This window comes from Epinephelus fuscoguttatus, linkage group LG18, assembly GCF_011397635.1.
Source record: "Epinephelus fuscoguttatus linkage group LG18, E.fuscoguttatus.final_Chr_v1".
In the NCBI taxonomy this organism is placed as follows: Eukaryota; Metazoa; Chordata; class Actinopteri; order Perciformes; family Serranidae; genus Epinephelus; species Epinephelus fuscoguttatus.
In genome coordinates this window covers 40,805,236-40,816,412 of record NC_064769.1, presented here as the reverse complement: position 1 = coordinate 40,816,412, position 11,177 = coordinate 40,805,236, and the positions used below count along the sequence as shown (strand labels likewise).

General features: G+C 40.6%; 1 protein-coding gene across 1 annotated transcript; it reads right to left on the bottom strand.

Annotated features, from left to right (window-relative positions):
- Positions 1–2,090: 2,090 nt before the first annotated feature.
- On the bottom strand, positions 2,091–9,812 carry LOC125906301 (uncharacterized). The gene is made up of 2 exons (XM_049604828.1): positions 9,336–9,812; positions 2,091–7,839 (listed from the first exon to the last, which is right to left on the bottom strand). The coding sequence occupies exon 2, from the start codon at positions 7,829–7,831 to the stop codon at positions 5,780–5,782; it is 2,052 nt and encodes a 683-aa protein (XP_049460785.1). The 5' UTR covers positions 7,832–7,839; positions 9,336–9,812; the 3' UTR covers positions 2,091–5,779.
- Positions 9,813–11,177: the final 1,365 nt, after the last annotated feature.

Sequence of the window (11,177 nt, the reverse complement as noted above, 5' to 3'; positions counted from 1 at the left end):
TCAGTGTCTTAGGTTCGGCTGGCAGGTACTTAGAAAATCACTGGAGATAGGCAGGATCTGGTGCAATTGAGTTTATTGTGTTCACAGGCAATAACACAGACAAACTCATGAGTCAGGCTCCGGAGGATGACTGAAAAATTGCTTTCACTATTCTGGCTTATATGCTGGTGGAGGTCGAAGAGATCTCCGCCTATTTCTATAGTCCTTCCCCTTTCAAACCATTTCTACTGGTGGCGGGTTTCCTCTCTTTTGTTCCGGCTCACTGTAATCTGCCACCAGTATCTCCGGAGCTGCTCTCACTCTATTTTTTAAAAACATGTGATCCTGAGGGACTCTCATGCTACAGTCCCTCGTGCTTCCGTGCGATATGACTCATTACACATATACTGGGTAATACAATCATTTCAGTGTGTGTGTGTGCTCCTTTCCGTGTCATGTGAACCCTTTTGGTGCAGCAGGCAATACAATCAAGTGAGTGTGCTCTCTTCGATATACAGTGCATAGTATTGTGCACAAGCTTACACACAAGCCATTATAAGTTCAAAACATCATGAGAGCGTATTATATCTTAACACAATATATGGAGTGTTTAACAAGTTCACTGTAAGTTCACAACAGCATATGAGGAAATCTGCTACACATCCACAATAATTCTGAGGAGGTTCATTGCTAGTTCACAGCTGAGATGTCACTAAGAGTTCACGTCGCTATACTGTCTATTACCCTTAGATGCAGTATTTAGTTGTTATAACAGTCTACACAAAAACATGATTAAACAACTGATTGTTTTAGACCGGATAAAATATAGGCCGGATAAAATTACACTACAACATCCACTGAGCATCTTTGGTTTTGGTTTGCACCTTCAACACCTCCACAACACGCCTGACACTCACCCATGCATGCCTTTCATGACTGACTTTGCTTTTACCATAATAATACAAGTACGTAAGACAGATTTTAATAATAGATACTGTTGGTATGCTTCAATGGACTCCTTTTAAAAAAGTCAAATATGTGGCAATATTGAAAATTGGGATCTGTGTGCGAGCGACAGTTGCCATTGTTTTCCGTCACTATGGTGGTTTATAAATGTTTAAAGGCTCGGCCAACTTATTGTTAAAACAGACTTTCATAGCCTCCATGTGTGGACAAATGGACAAAAACATCCAGATGTACAGGCCAGCATGAGTTGCATGTGTAAGTGATGTGAATATTGTGATATTATTGATTGATATATTTGATAGGAACAACAACAACGTTTCTGGATTTGGCCATATTTACATTAGAAACATGATTGCAGCAGTAACATACAGTTACAGTCTCACTGGAAGTCGTGAGGTAGTGAGGTGGTGTGCTGAATCCAGTACATCCATACTGTTACACCACTGCTTTAAGTCTGTTGTGTCATTCTACTTCATATAAAGTGAAGCACAGTATGCACTGGAACATTCAATAGTACTAATAATGACATTATAATAATATTAATAATGATCAAAATGACAACACAGCAGTGTGTCAGAGACCACCAATAACTGGCTGAACTTATATTCTTCAGAGAGTGGAGGAGATATCAGAGAAGGCCCCTCTGCAGCAGCTTCTTGGGGCTTCTTGGTCAAATATTGTCTCAGTGCAGTGCAATGCTTTTAATGCAAATGCATGCAGGTCAATCTAAACATTCCATCTCACGAGAAACTAACTTAAAGTACTGTTGTTACATCTGTCATAAAGATTTTTACCATAGATCTCACCCACTGGGTTTCACAACGCGTCACTGTAACTTTGCTCCACCCTGAAAGGGACCGTGAAGCCCCGTGATAAGGACCTTCTTCAATAACATCCAATCACAACCTGTTGTCTATCTAGATCAACCCCAATCGGTCCTAAATATGGCGGCCGCGACAAAAAAAGTCACGTGACTGAAACCCATGTATTGCTCTTGGTACATTATAATATAAATAATTTGTCCGTGAGATGCCTCAGAGCTGATCAAATCCTGGACATATGAATGAAGAGTAGTTGAATCAGTCTCAAATATTACACAATGAAACAGAGCCACACTCCATGTTGGTGTTTTATTCAGACCTCACTGATGGATTGCATATCTCTATAAATGGCATCACATTGTACTTGGGCTTCAAAAATTAATGAAATAATACATATATGAGCAGAACTTGCATTAGTGATTTTGTAACTCACTTTTGTAAATATGGTAAAGTTGCTGCAGGTCGCTGTTTAGACTATCTACCGTCAACACCATAACAATTATCGCTGACTCTTTAGATTACACCTGAAAAGAGCCTCATACTTACACAGTAAAAAATGTGTAAGGAAATAATAATTATGAATGTACATTATATAATTTGGATTCATTTAATGCAAAATACTGGGTAAATATTGGAAAATGTGAGGTGTGGTTCATCAGGACAGAGAGTGAAAATTAGCCAAAGGTATAATGTCAGAAGCGGGACACGAGACCACGACTGCAGATTCCCTGCCATATGGGAAATGTCACACCTGTGATCAATCTACACTATGATGTTAATTCAATTAAAAGTGTTTTGAATGTCTTTCAGTTGTGTGCAATACTTCAAATTTAACACAAGTGACATTCCATTGCACCAACTTGACATTTTACAAAAATGTCCAAGACTTACCCTCTAAGTTTTGTGAAATACATCCAAATTATATAATTTAAACTCGTAATTATTTTTCCCTTACATGTTTACTGTGTAAGTTGCAGGATACCATAACCACACAGTTATTATTATAGTTACCCTCTATACTTCTACTACTACTTATACTAGTCAAACATCAGGACAAGATAACAATCTAAAAAAAATAAATGTTGATTAATAAGTTCAAGTTATTTATATGGCACATTATCATACATAGAATGTCACTCAGTGTGCTTAAAAATAAAAGAAAAATGAAAAAGAATAATAAAAAGAACAGCCTAACAGCAATAATAATAATAATAATAATAATAATTAATAATTAATAAAATAATAGGCTATAATAGACTGAGGGGGAAAATAAGACTGAATGAATAGGAGGTAAAAACAATAAATCAAAAATAAAGATAAAGATAAAAAATAAACCTAAAACTATGTCACAGTCATTTTATAACTAACATAACCCGTCTAAAGTAAATTCATTCATCAATAAATGCAAAATGAAAAAGTTTAAGTTTGAGTTTCTTTTTAAAAAACACTCTACTGTTGGGGCAAATCTAATATCCATTAATCTCTCAAGACAGATTCTGCAATCTACATTGTAGAATCTGTCGGCAGCCCTGTGTGAAAGATGACTAGAGGGCGGGGCTTTGAGTCTGAACAATGCTGCGCTTTAGCCAGTCACAATGGAGGGGGTGTGGCCGAGATGTGCAGGTGAAATGTGTACCTACAGAAACAGCAAGTTCCGTGTCCATAGCGACCGCTCCACCCAAAACGCCGTCTCGTCAACGTGAAAATTTTTTTTTTCCAGCGGATGTCTTAGTTACAACATGACTGAGCTAACTGGAGTAGTTTCATGTCGTATTCAACAACAGGAGGCTTTTAACAAATGACGTCCTGATGTTAGCTTTGCTAGCTGTCCCTGTCAGCTGATGCTTTCTAGACATTGTGATTTCCCAAAACTGAATAAATACCACACATAGCAACACAAAACTGCTTTGCTAGCTCAATCATGTTGTAACTAAGACATCCGCTGGAAAAGATATTTTTTTTCACGGACCGTTTATTGAGTTATTACCTTATTTTTATACAGTCTATGGTTACAGACAATGCTAACAGCTAATGTTAACAGCTAATGTTTAGCCCAGCTAATCTACAATAACCATATTAATTACATGCACACAGAAATAGTAACGTCTGTTCAGTCATTGTGTTTATAGACTTAACAAACATCAGATTAGTCTACACGGTGATATAGTGACGTGAAAAATGTGACATATAGCTAAACTCTGCTGGTTTTCTACCCAAAGTATTTGTAAACAACACAGCGATTCCCTGGGGGCACCGCCGGAAGTGAAGGGCGTGAGCGATCGCCGAGGCCCCTGCACTTCTGTTTTTTTTTACCTTTGGACTTCCAGATTGAATATCTATTGGAAGCTGATTCCAGCGCTGTGTGGCATAATAGCTAAATGCCATTTCTCCCTGCTTAGTTTTAACTCTGGGGCCTATCAATTGACCAGTTCCAGCAGATCTAAACTCTCTACCAGGTGTATATTGTGGAAAAATTTCAGAAAAATATTTGAGGCCACGTCCATTTAGTGACTTATATATTAGGAGTTGAACCTTGAAATCAATTCTGAAATTAACTGGGAGTAAAGATTTAAGAATGGGTGTAATGTGATCTCTCTTTTAGTCTTGGTTAATAGTCTAGCAGCAGCGTGTTGAATTAAATGAATCTGTCTAATGGGCTTCTTGGGGAGGCCAGTTAGGAGACCATTACAATAATCTACCCTACAGGATATGACAGCATGAATAAGCTTTTCAACAAAGTCTCTGATCTTAGCTGTTTCTGAGATGCCAGAATGCTGATTTAGTTAATGCTCTTGATGTGATCATTCATAGTCAGGTCCCCATCCAAGATGACCCAAGTTTTTTACTTCAGCCCTAGGTGTAAGTGCTCTAGATTCTAAGTAGGCACCTATATGTGTTCTATCCTCTTTGTTCCTAAAATAAAATAATCTCAGTCTTGCTCTGATTAAGTTTAAAAAAAATCTTCTGCATCCAGGTATTTACTTTTTCAAGGCAAAGACATGAAGAGTCAATAGGACTTAAATCGTGTGGTGACAGTGCAAGTTAAACCTGTGTGTCATCTGCATAGCTATGATATGCCACCTTGTACTCTTGAAATATTTCATCAAGAGGGGGCATGCACAAGTTACATAAAATTGGCCCATGAATGGATCCCTGTGGTACCCCATATGGCATAGTGTGTTTCTCAGATACATAGGTACCAATAGAAACAAAATACTCTCTGTGTTCTAAATAAGACTTAAACCATCTAAGGACGGTATCAGAAAGCCCAACACAGCTTTCTAGTTGGTTGAGAAGTATTACATGATCAACCGTATCGAAAGCTGCACTACGGTCTAACATTACCAGGACAGTTGTTTTACCTGAGCCTGTATTCAGGCGGATGTCATTTAACACCTTTACAAGTGCAGTCTCAGTACTGTGGTGATGGCGAAAGCCTGATTGGAGTTGGTCATAGATGCTATTTGTATTTAAATAGTTATTGACTTGGTTGAATACAACTTTCTCAATAACTTTGCCTATAGAGGGGAGGTTTGAGATGGGCCTGTAGTTGTTGAGCACAGAGGGATCAAGGTTTCTTTTTTTAGGAGGGGTTTGATAACTGCAGTCTTAACCTCAACAGGCATTTCAAACTTAATCACCTTATGCCAGTGTATATCTACTGATTTATTACTTCAATCCCTCTTTGCAGTTAAAGCTCGTTACACTACACTCTTTAGAAGAGATGTCTGTAGGATTGTCAATGTGAATATTAAAATCTGTAAGGATGATTGATCAATGATCAATAATGGAAAAAGACAGACCAATCAGATTTCCAGTGAAGCACAGAGTTGCAGAATACCACAAGCAGACAGTAATCACTAGTTTCCCCTCTAAACATGAGTCAAACATCAGGACAAGATAACAGTCTAAAACATCATTGAAGATTTGTTTGATTGATCAATAAAAGTAATGAAAGAAATAGATGACGATCAGAATTAGGTGACAGTTTCATAACTGGTAGAAACTTTGTTCTAGTAGTAATCCTCTTCTCCTCCACCAAACCCAGCTTGAACTATTTCTTTGATCCTCTCAGTCTCCTGGGGTGGGGCAGCTGGCAGAATTGCTTTCAGACCATTCTCTATTTCTGCCATCCTGTCATCTGTCTTCCTCTCAAACTCCTTCTTGTTCTTGAGGACCAGCATAAGGATGCCCTCCTGAGCTGCTGTGCAGGACTGTTGCAGCTTCCAACGCTCTTGAAGGAATTCTGGCTTCTCCTTATCCATGGCCATGAGCTTGCCCAGGCTGCTCACTCTGTCCATCAGGTACTTGTTGGACACTTCAGTGTAGGTCCCTGAGATCATGTGGACCAGACTGGCAACATTGGAGGCTTGGAACGCCTGGTTGTACAGCATGTCTTTGACAAATAGTTTATTGTTGTAACTGAGTTTCTTTGTATCATCAGCTGTTGAGACGAAATCTTTCAGTGTCTTGTTGAGGGTGCATTTGACGATGTTGGAGATCATCTGGAAGAAGCGCACCATCTTCTCCCACTGCTCTTTGACTCTGCCCATGGCATCGAGACCCTTGACCAGCATCTTGATGGTGGTGTCAAAGTCAATCTCCTTGATCTTACAGCTCTGCATTTCAACCAAGATCTCAGTCAGCTCCTTCTGATTCTGCTCCATTCTCTCCACAGACTTCTCATAGGCCTCCCGTGTTACCTTGAGTTGTTCTCGGCTCTGCTCAATTTTGAAACGAGCGTTATCTGCTGCTCTCTGACTGGCAGACTGACCTCCTGTGTCGCTCTGTGCTTTGCTCATCATTGGTGATGTAGGAGAAAGAGCTGGAGAGCCCAATACTTTTTTGCTTTTGGTGTCAAAGATGAGGGATTCTTCATCCAGTTTCTTCAGTTTCTTGATGAGCTCTGCTTCTTTCTTGTCATCCCAATTTTCACCAGGTTTATATGTGGCCAGTTCTTCACAGCTGTTAACACCCAGCTCACAAAGGTTCAGAGCATCCTCCTGAAGTTTGCTCTCTTCCATCTGCATTAAGGACTCGGAGATTCTTTTGAATTGAGCTTGAGACCAGTTTGTCTTTGTGGATTGTGCTTTCTGATCATACAGGTCCTGCCAGGCTATTTTCCCTTCCTTCAAATACTGTGTAAGAGTTCCTACAATGGAAAGAATCTCTTCAGACTTACAGCCGACTGAGAGCACATCTACGTTTTCATTTTGCGATTTGCTTTGATGGATTGTGTCTGAGACTACTTCTGCTAAACTACTGATTGTTCTTCCTGGGAAACTTATCAGGTTAACGACTCCATTAACCAATCCTGTCACTGCCTTTGAAAGTCCTTCGACCACATCCATTCCAATCATTTCCCATCCAGAGGGAAGAGAGTCCATTGCTTTCTTGTAGCTATCTTGTGCTTCATTCATTTCCTTTTCCATGGCCTCCATTGCTTTCTTGGACTGTTCTTTAAGCTCATTGGCGGTCTTCTCCCGTATTTCATTTTCCTTAATCTTCATCTTCACCTTCTCCAGCTCTTCTCCATAAAAGTGTTCAGCATTGACACAGGCCTCCAGCAGTTCCTGGATTAAGTTGATGACATCTGTGTACTTCTTTTCAACACTGTCTGCCAGTGTCACACACTCATCTGCAATGGTGCGAATGTTTTCCAGCTGATTTGGCAGGAGCTTCTCAATAACTTCATCAGGTGCATTGAAAAGGAGCTTGACTGCTGCCTTCATGTAATCAGGAACTGTGGCTGTGTGAAGGCGGATCTGATCCATATTCTTGTGGGCCTCATTGAATGCATGCCAGCCTGAGTTACAGATTTGCATGAGGCAGGCCCTGAACGAGTCTGGGTATTGTATGTACTTGTAGCCCTTCTCTGGGGGGTTCTTGTTGATGGAGAAGTCATCAGATGAGGAGATGAAGACGAGCTCCCCCATGATGGCGATGGAGAGGGGGGCAGGAGTCAGGTACTCTTCCCAGTTTGCATTAGGCTGCATCAGCATCTTGGTGGTCTCTCGCATATCTGCTGCAGTGGTGAGACCCTGAGTGGCCTTAGCAATTTCCATGGTGTGTGCTGTTCAACAAAGCAGATAAAGAAGACGTCATGCAAGTGCTTTGACAAAATACAAACAAATGCAAAATACAATTTCTATTACTGATACAAGCCAGGGGGGATCTGTCCATCAAGATCAGGAGGATGGACACACCAGAACACATAGATATTATACTTGTGGTTAGCCCATCAATGAGGTACCCATATCATGACATGAAGTTGCATGCAACAAATGAATTTAATTTGGTGGGAAATGTCTTGGATCACAGCCAGTGAGAACCTCCTGAACGAAGTTGGTGTTCGAATCCAATAGATTCCAAGCCAACTGCCTTTGGGAAGACAGAAATTTCTAAAATATGACTTAAACTTACAACTAAATTCATGTAATGACTAAATTTAAATTGAAAATAGCTGCCAAAATTAACACTGGTAGCAGCCTGCCTCACCACATGATAATTATCAGCATGCAAGTACATATTGTTCCGATGATGTGTGTTTGCTCATTTTCTTCACTAGTCGGAGCTGAGAAGAAACTTCAAGTGAAGTGGTAACAGCAGTTTAGGTATAGATAGATAGATAGATAGATAGACGGACAGACATTTTATTTATCCCGAAGGATTGAATAATAGAATTACTTAAACCATGGCATAACACAGGAGTTACATTTATCTCAGTAAATAGATTTTGAGCTGAGTGTGGGCACAAAGTTGAGGGAGAAATGGGAAAAGAAAACCAAACACTAAAGGCTCAGGTGTAGTCGACAGTGACGCGGTAAAGGTGTGAAAAAAGTCTCTAGTGCGCGACGTCTTCCCTGGCATAGTACCGTGAGGTGCCGCGTGGAGCGCAATGGGCGCCTCGCCGCGTGGTCTCAATTTTTGGGAGGTACGTGGCTGCGCAACACAATTTTCGTCACCAGACAGCAAGCACTCGCCACTAGCCGCTCACCACTGCCCGACTGTACCTGGACCTTAAGATGCTGCTGGATATGGGAAGTAGGACAGCTATAGTGCTAGCTCCAGTGCTGTCCTTTCTCCATTAGACTCAGGGGAAGAGGATAGCAAAGGTTGGCTTGATGCCATATTTGATTTAGTTGCCGTACCAGACACCCCTAAAAATCCTTTGAGTAAGAAAACAAAGTGCTAAAGGAAGTGGTACACTCATGTGTAATGCAAAAATGATATATGTTTTTTATTAACCCTGCTAATAAATTCTTGGAATGTGTGGTTTTACAGGCTAAACGTCTTTTCTAAGGTTGCCTTTAGATCTCTCCGTATTTAGAAATAACAACAAGATGAACAAAGATAGACTCAAGATAGTCATGTTTCCTGCAGTCTTGAGGAGATGACTCCTCTTGTGTGACTATGTGTGTCTGTGAATCGAGCCCTGGGCTGTGAAGGCAGAAATCAGACATCAGGGAGTGTTAGAGACATCAGGGAGTGTTAGAGACATCAGGGAGTGTTAGAGAGACTGTGTGGTATGATGATGATGATGATGATGATGATGATCATGACTCTTACCTGTTGAGGTGTCAGCAGTCACAGCAGTTCTGACCTCAGTCTGTCCTGTTAAGTTTCACTGTCTCTGAGACAATTCTCTGAAATCATGTGACCACAGCAGCCAATCAGCAGCAGAGACTGTAAACACTCAGCAGCAGTGTGTGATAACGTCTCTCAACCAATCAGAAAGAAGCTCCTGACACTTCTTCATTCCACTGGGCATACATCCCATAATAACCTTTGAGCACACTGTAAGCTGAGCAGCCTTGTGCTCCTCCTCTTGGCGTGTTGAGGCTCCACACTGTGACATCAGAGAGCCAGAGAGGAGGGAGCTGCAGGAGCTCCTCTGTTTATTTGATTGATTGTTTATTGAAAATGAATCATTCACAAAACATCAACACACAAACCACAACAAACGCGTCTCAACCTACAATGCACATTTAACATTTAACATAAAGACAGTGAAAACAAATAAAGCAAATTCATAGTTCTGCACACTTTCTCTTGGGGTCCTCGAATATTTTCATCTTTCATATGCTGTGAGGAGACTTTGCATGTTTATTCCCATTAGTGTCAAAGCACTGAGCTGATCGTCCATAAGAGTCTTTTTAAAAACAGAAAAAGGGCCTTTGTCTTCCTCCATTTGGATGTGCGTGTGCACGAGTTTCAGCTTGTTCAGAGTCACATCACACTCAGGACTGGATCTACTAAAGGTTTGCGTGTATAAAAACGGGTGCAAACTCATTGCATGTGCAAAAAAATGTACAAACTGATGTACTAACAGTGCGCACTAAGGGTTGCATCTTTCAAAGGTGCAAAAAAGCACGTCTGCTTTCAGTTAGTACGTTTGCAGCAATGAATATGCAATATGGGGCGTTTACACGCAATTGTGTGTGTACTGGGAGGAAAACATGTAAATATATTAATTTAGCACACGCAAAGTGATTTATCAAACCTGAAAGCAGTTTTGCTCATAGAAACTGCGTCTATATTTAACACGTGTCAAAGGGAGGTGCAAACGGTTTGTATGTGTAATTGCCCATACATGGCTGCGGTTATTGTTGCAAGAAGACATCGCAACGATGAAAGAAGACGCAGAGAACGCATTTTTCACCCTCGTGTGAACCTTTTTGGAATGAATGAGGAAACAATCATTAACACTAGAACCGCCACAACGGCTTTTATAATGCAAATAACTCTGTTTAGATAAAACCTACAATGGAGTTTCTATTCTACAGGTGATTACGTATGACTTTATTTGAATTTTCCTCAGCCGGAAAATCAAGACCATTAAAGTGGAGCGCAGGTGGATTCCTGCCCACCTGAGCCCAAACATAATGGTGGCATGGGTTTTCCCTTTTTCGCCAAAGCCAATTTTAACTGTGTAATCTTTTTCTGAGCAACCTGAGAACGATTCATATTTCCAGGCCATATTAGCCTGGGCTAAAAATAGTGCACCCTAGGAACTCTCCATTACAGTCTATACATGAAACAGTAAACCAGTGTGTGACTGAATGTAAGTGAGCAGAGTATATTGCTTCGACATGTGTTTTAAAGGTCAACTTGAGAACTGTGAAATAGTTTAGCTCGAGCGTCAAGGAAGGTGGTAGGTAGGCAGACTCAGCAGACTTCTTGGCTCCACCAAAGTGTAAATTTATTTACAATGCTTGCCATTACATGTGCAAATTAGGCAAAAACAAACAAAGAGCCAAGCAAATAACTGAGGAAAATTAACTCATAATAAATTAAACATAAGGGCACACGTTCACAACAGCACGGCCTCTCCTGTCAGCCTCAAGCCCAAACCTCAACTGCCTTATATAGAGGGACTGACTCACACTTACGGCCTATTTCCACCAGATG

Coding starts and splice junctions, on each gene's coding strand:
- LOC125906301 (XM_049604828.1), bottom strand. CDS start 7,831: ATGGAAATTGCTAAGGCCACTCAGGGTCTCACCACTGCAGCAGATATG.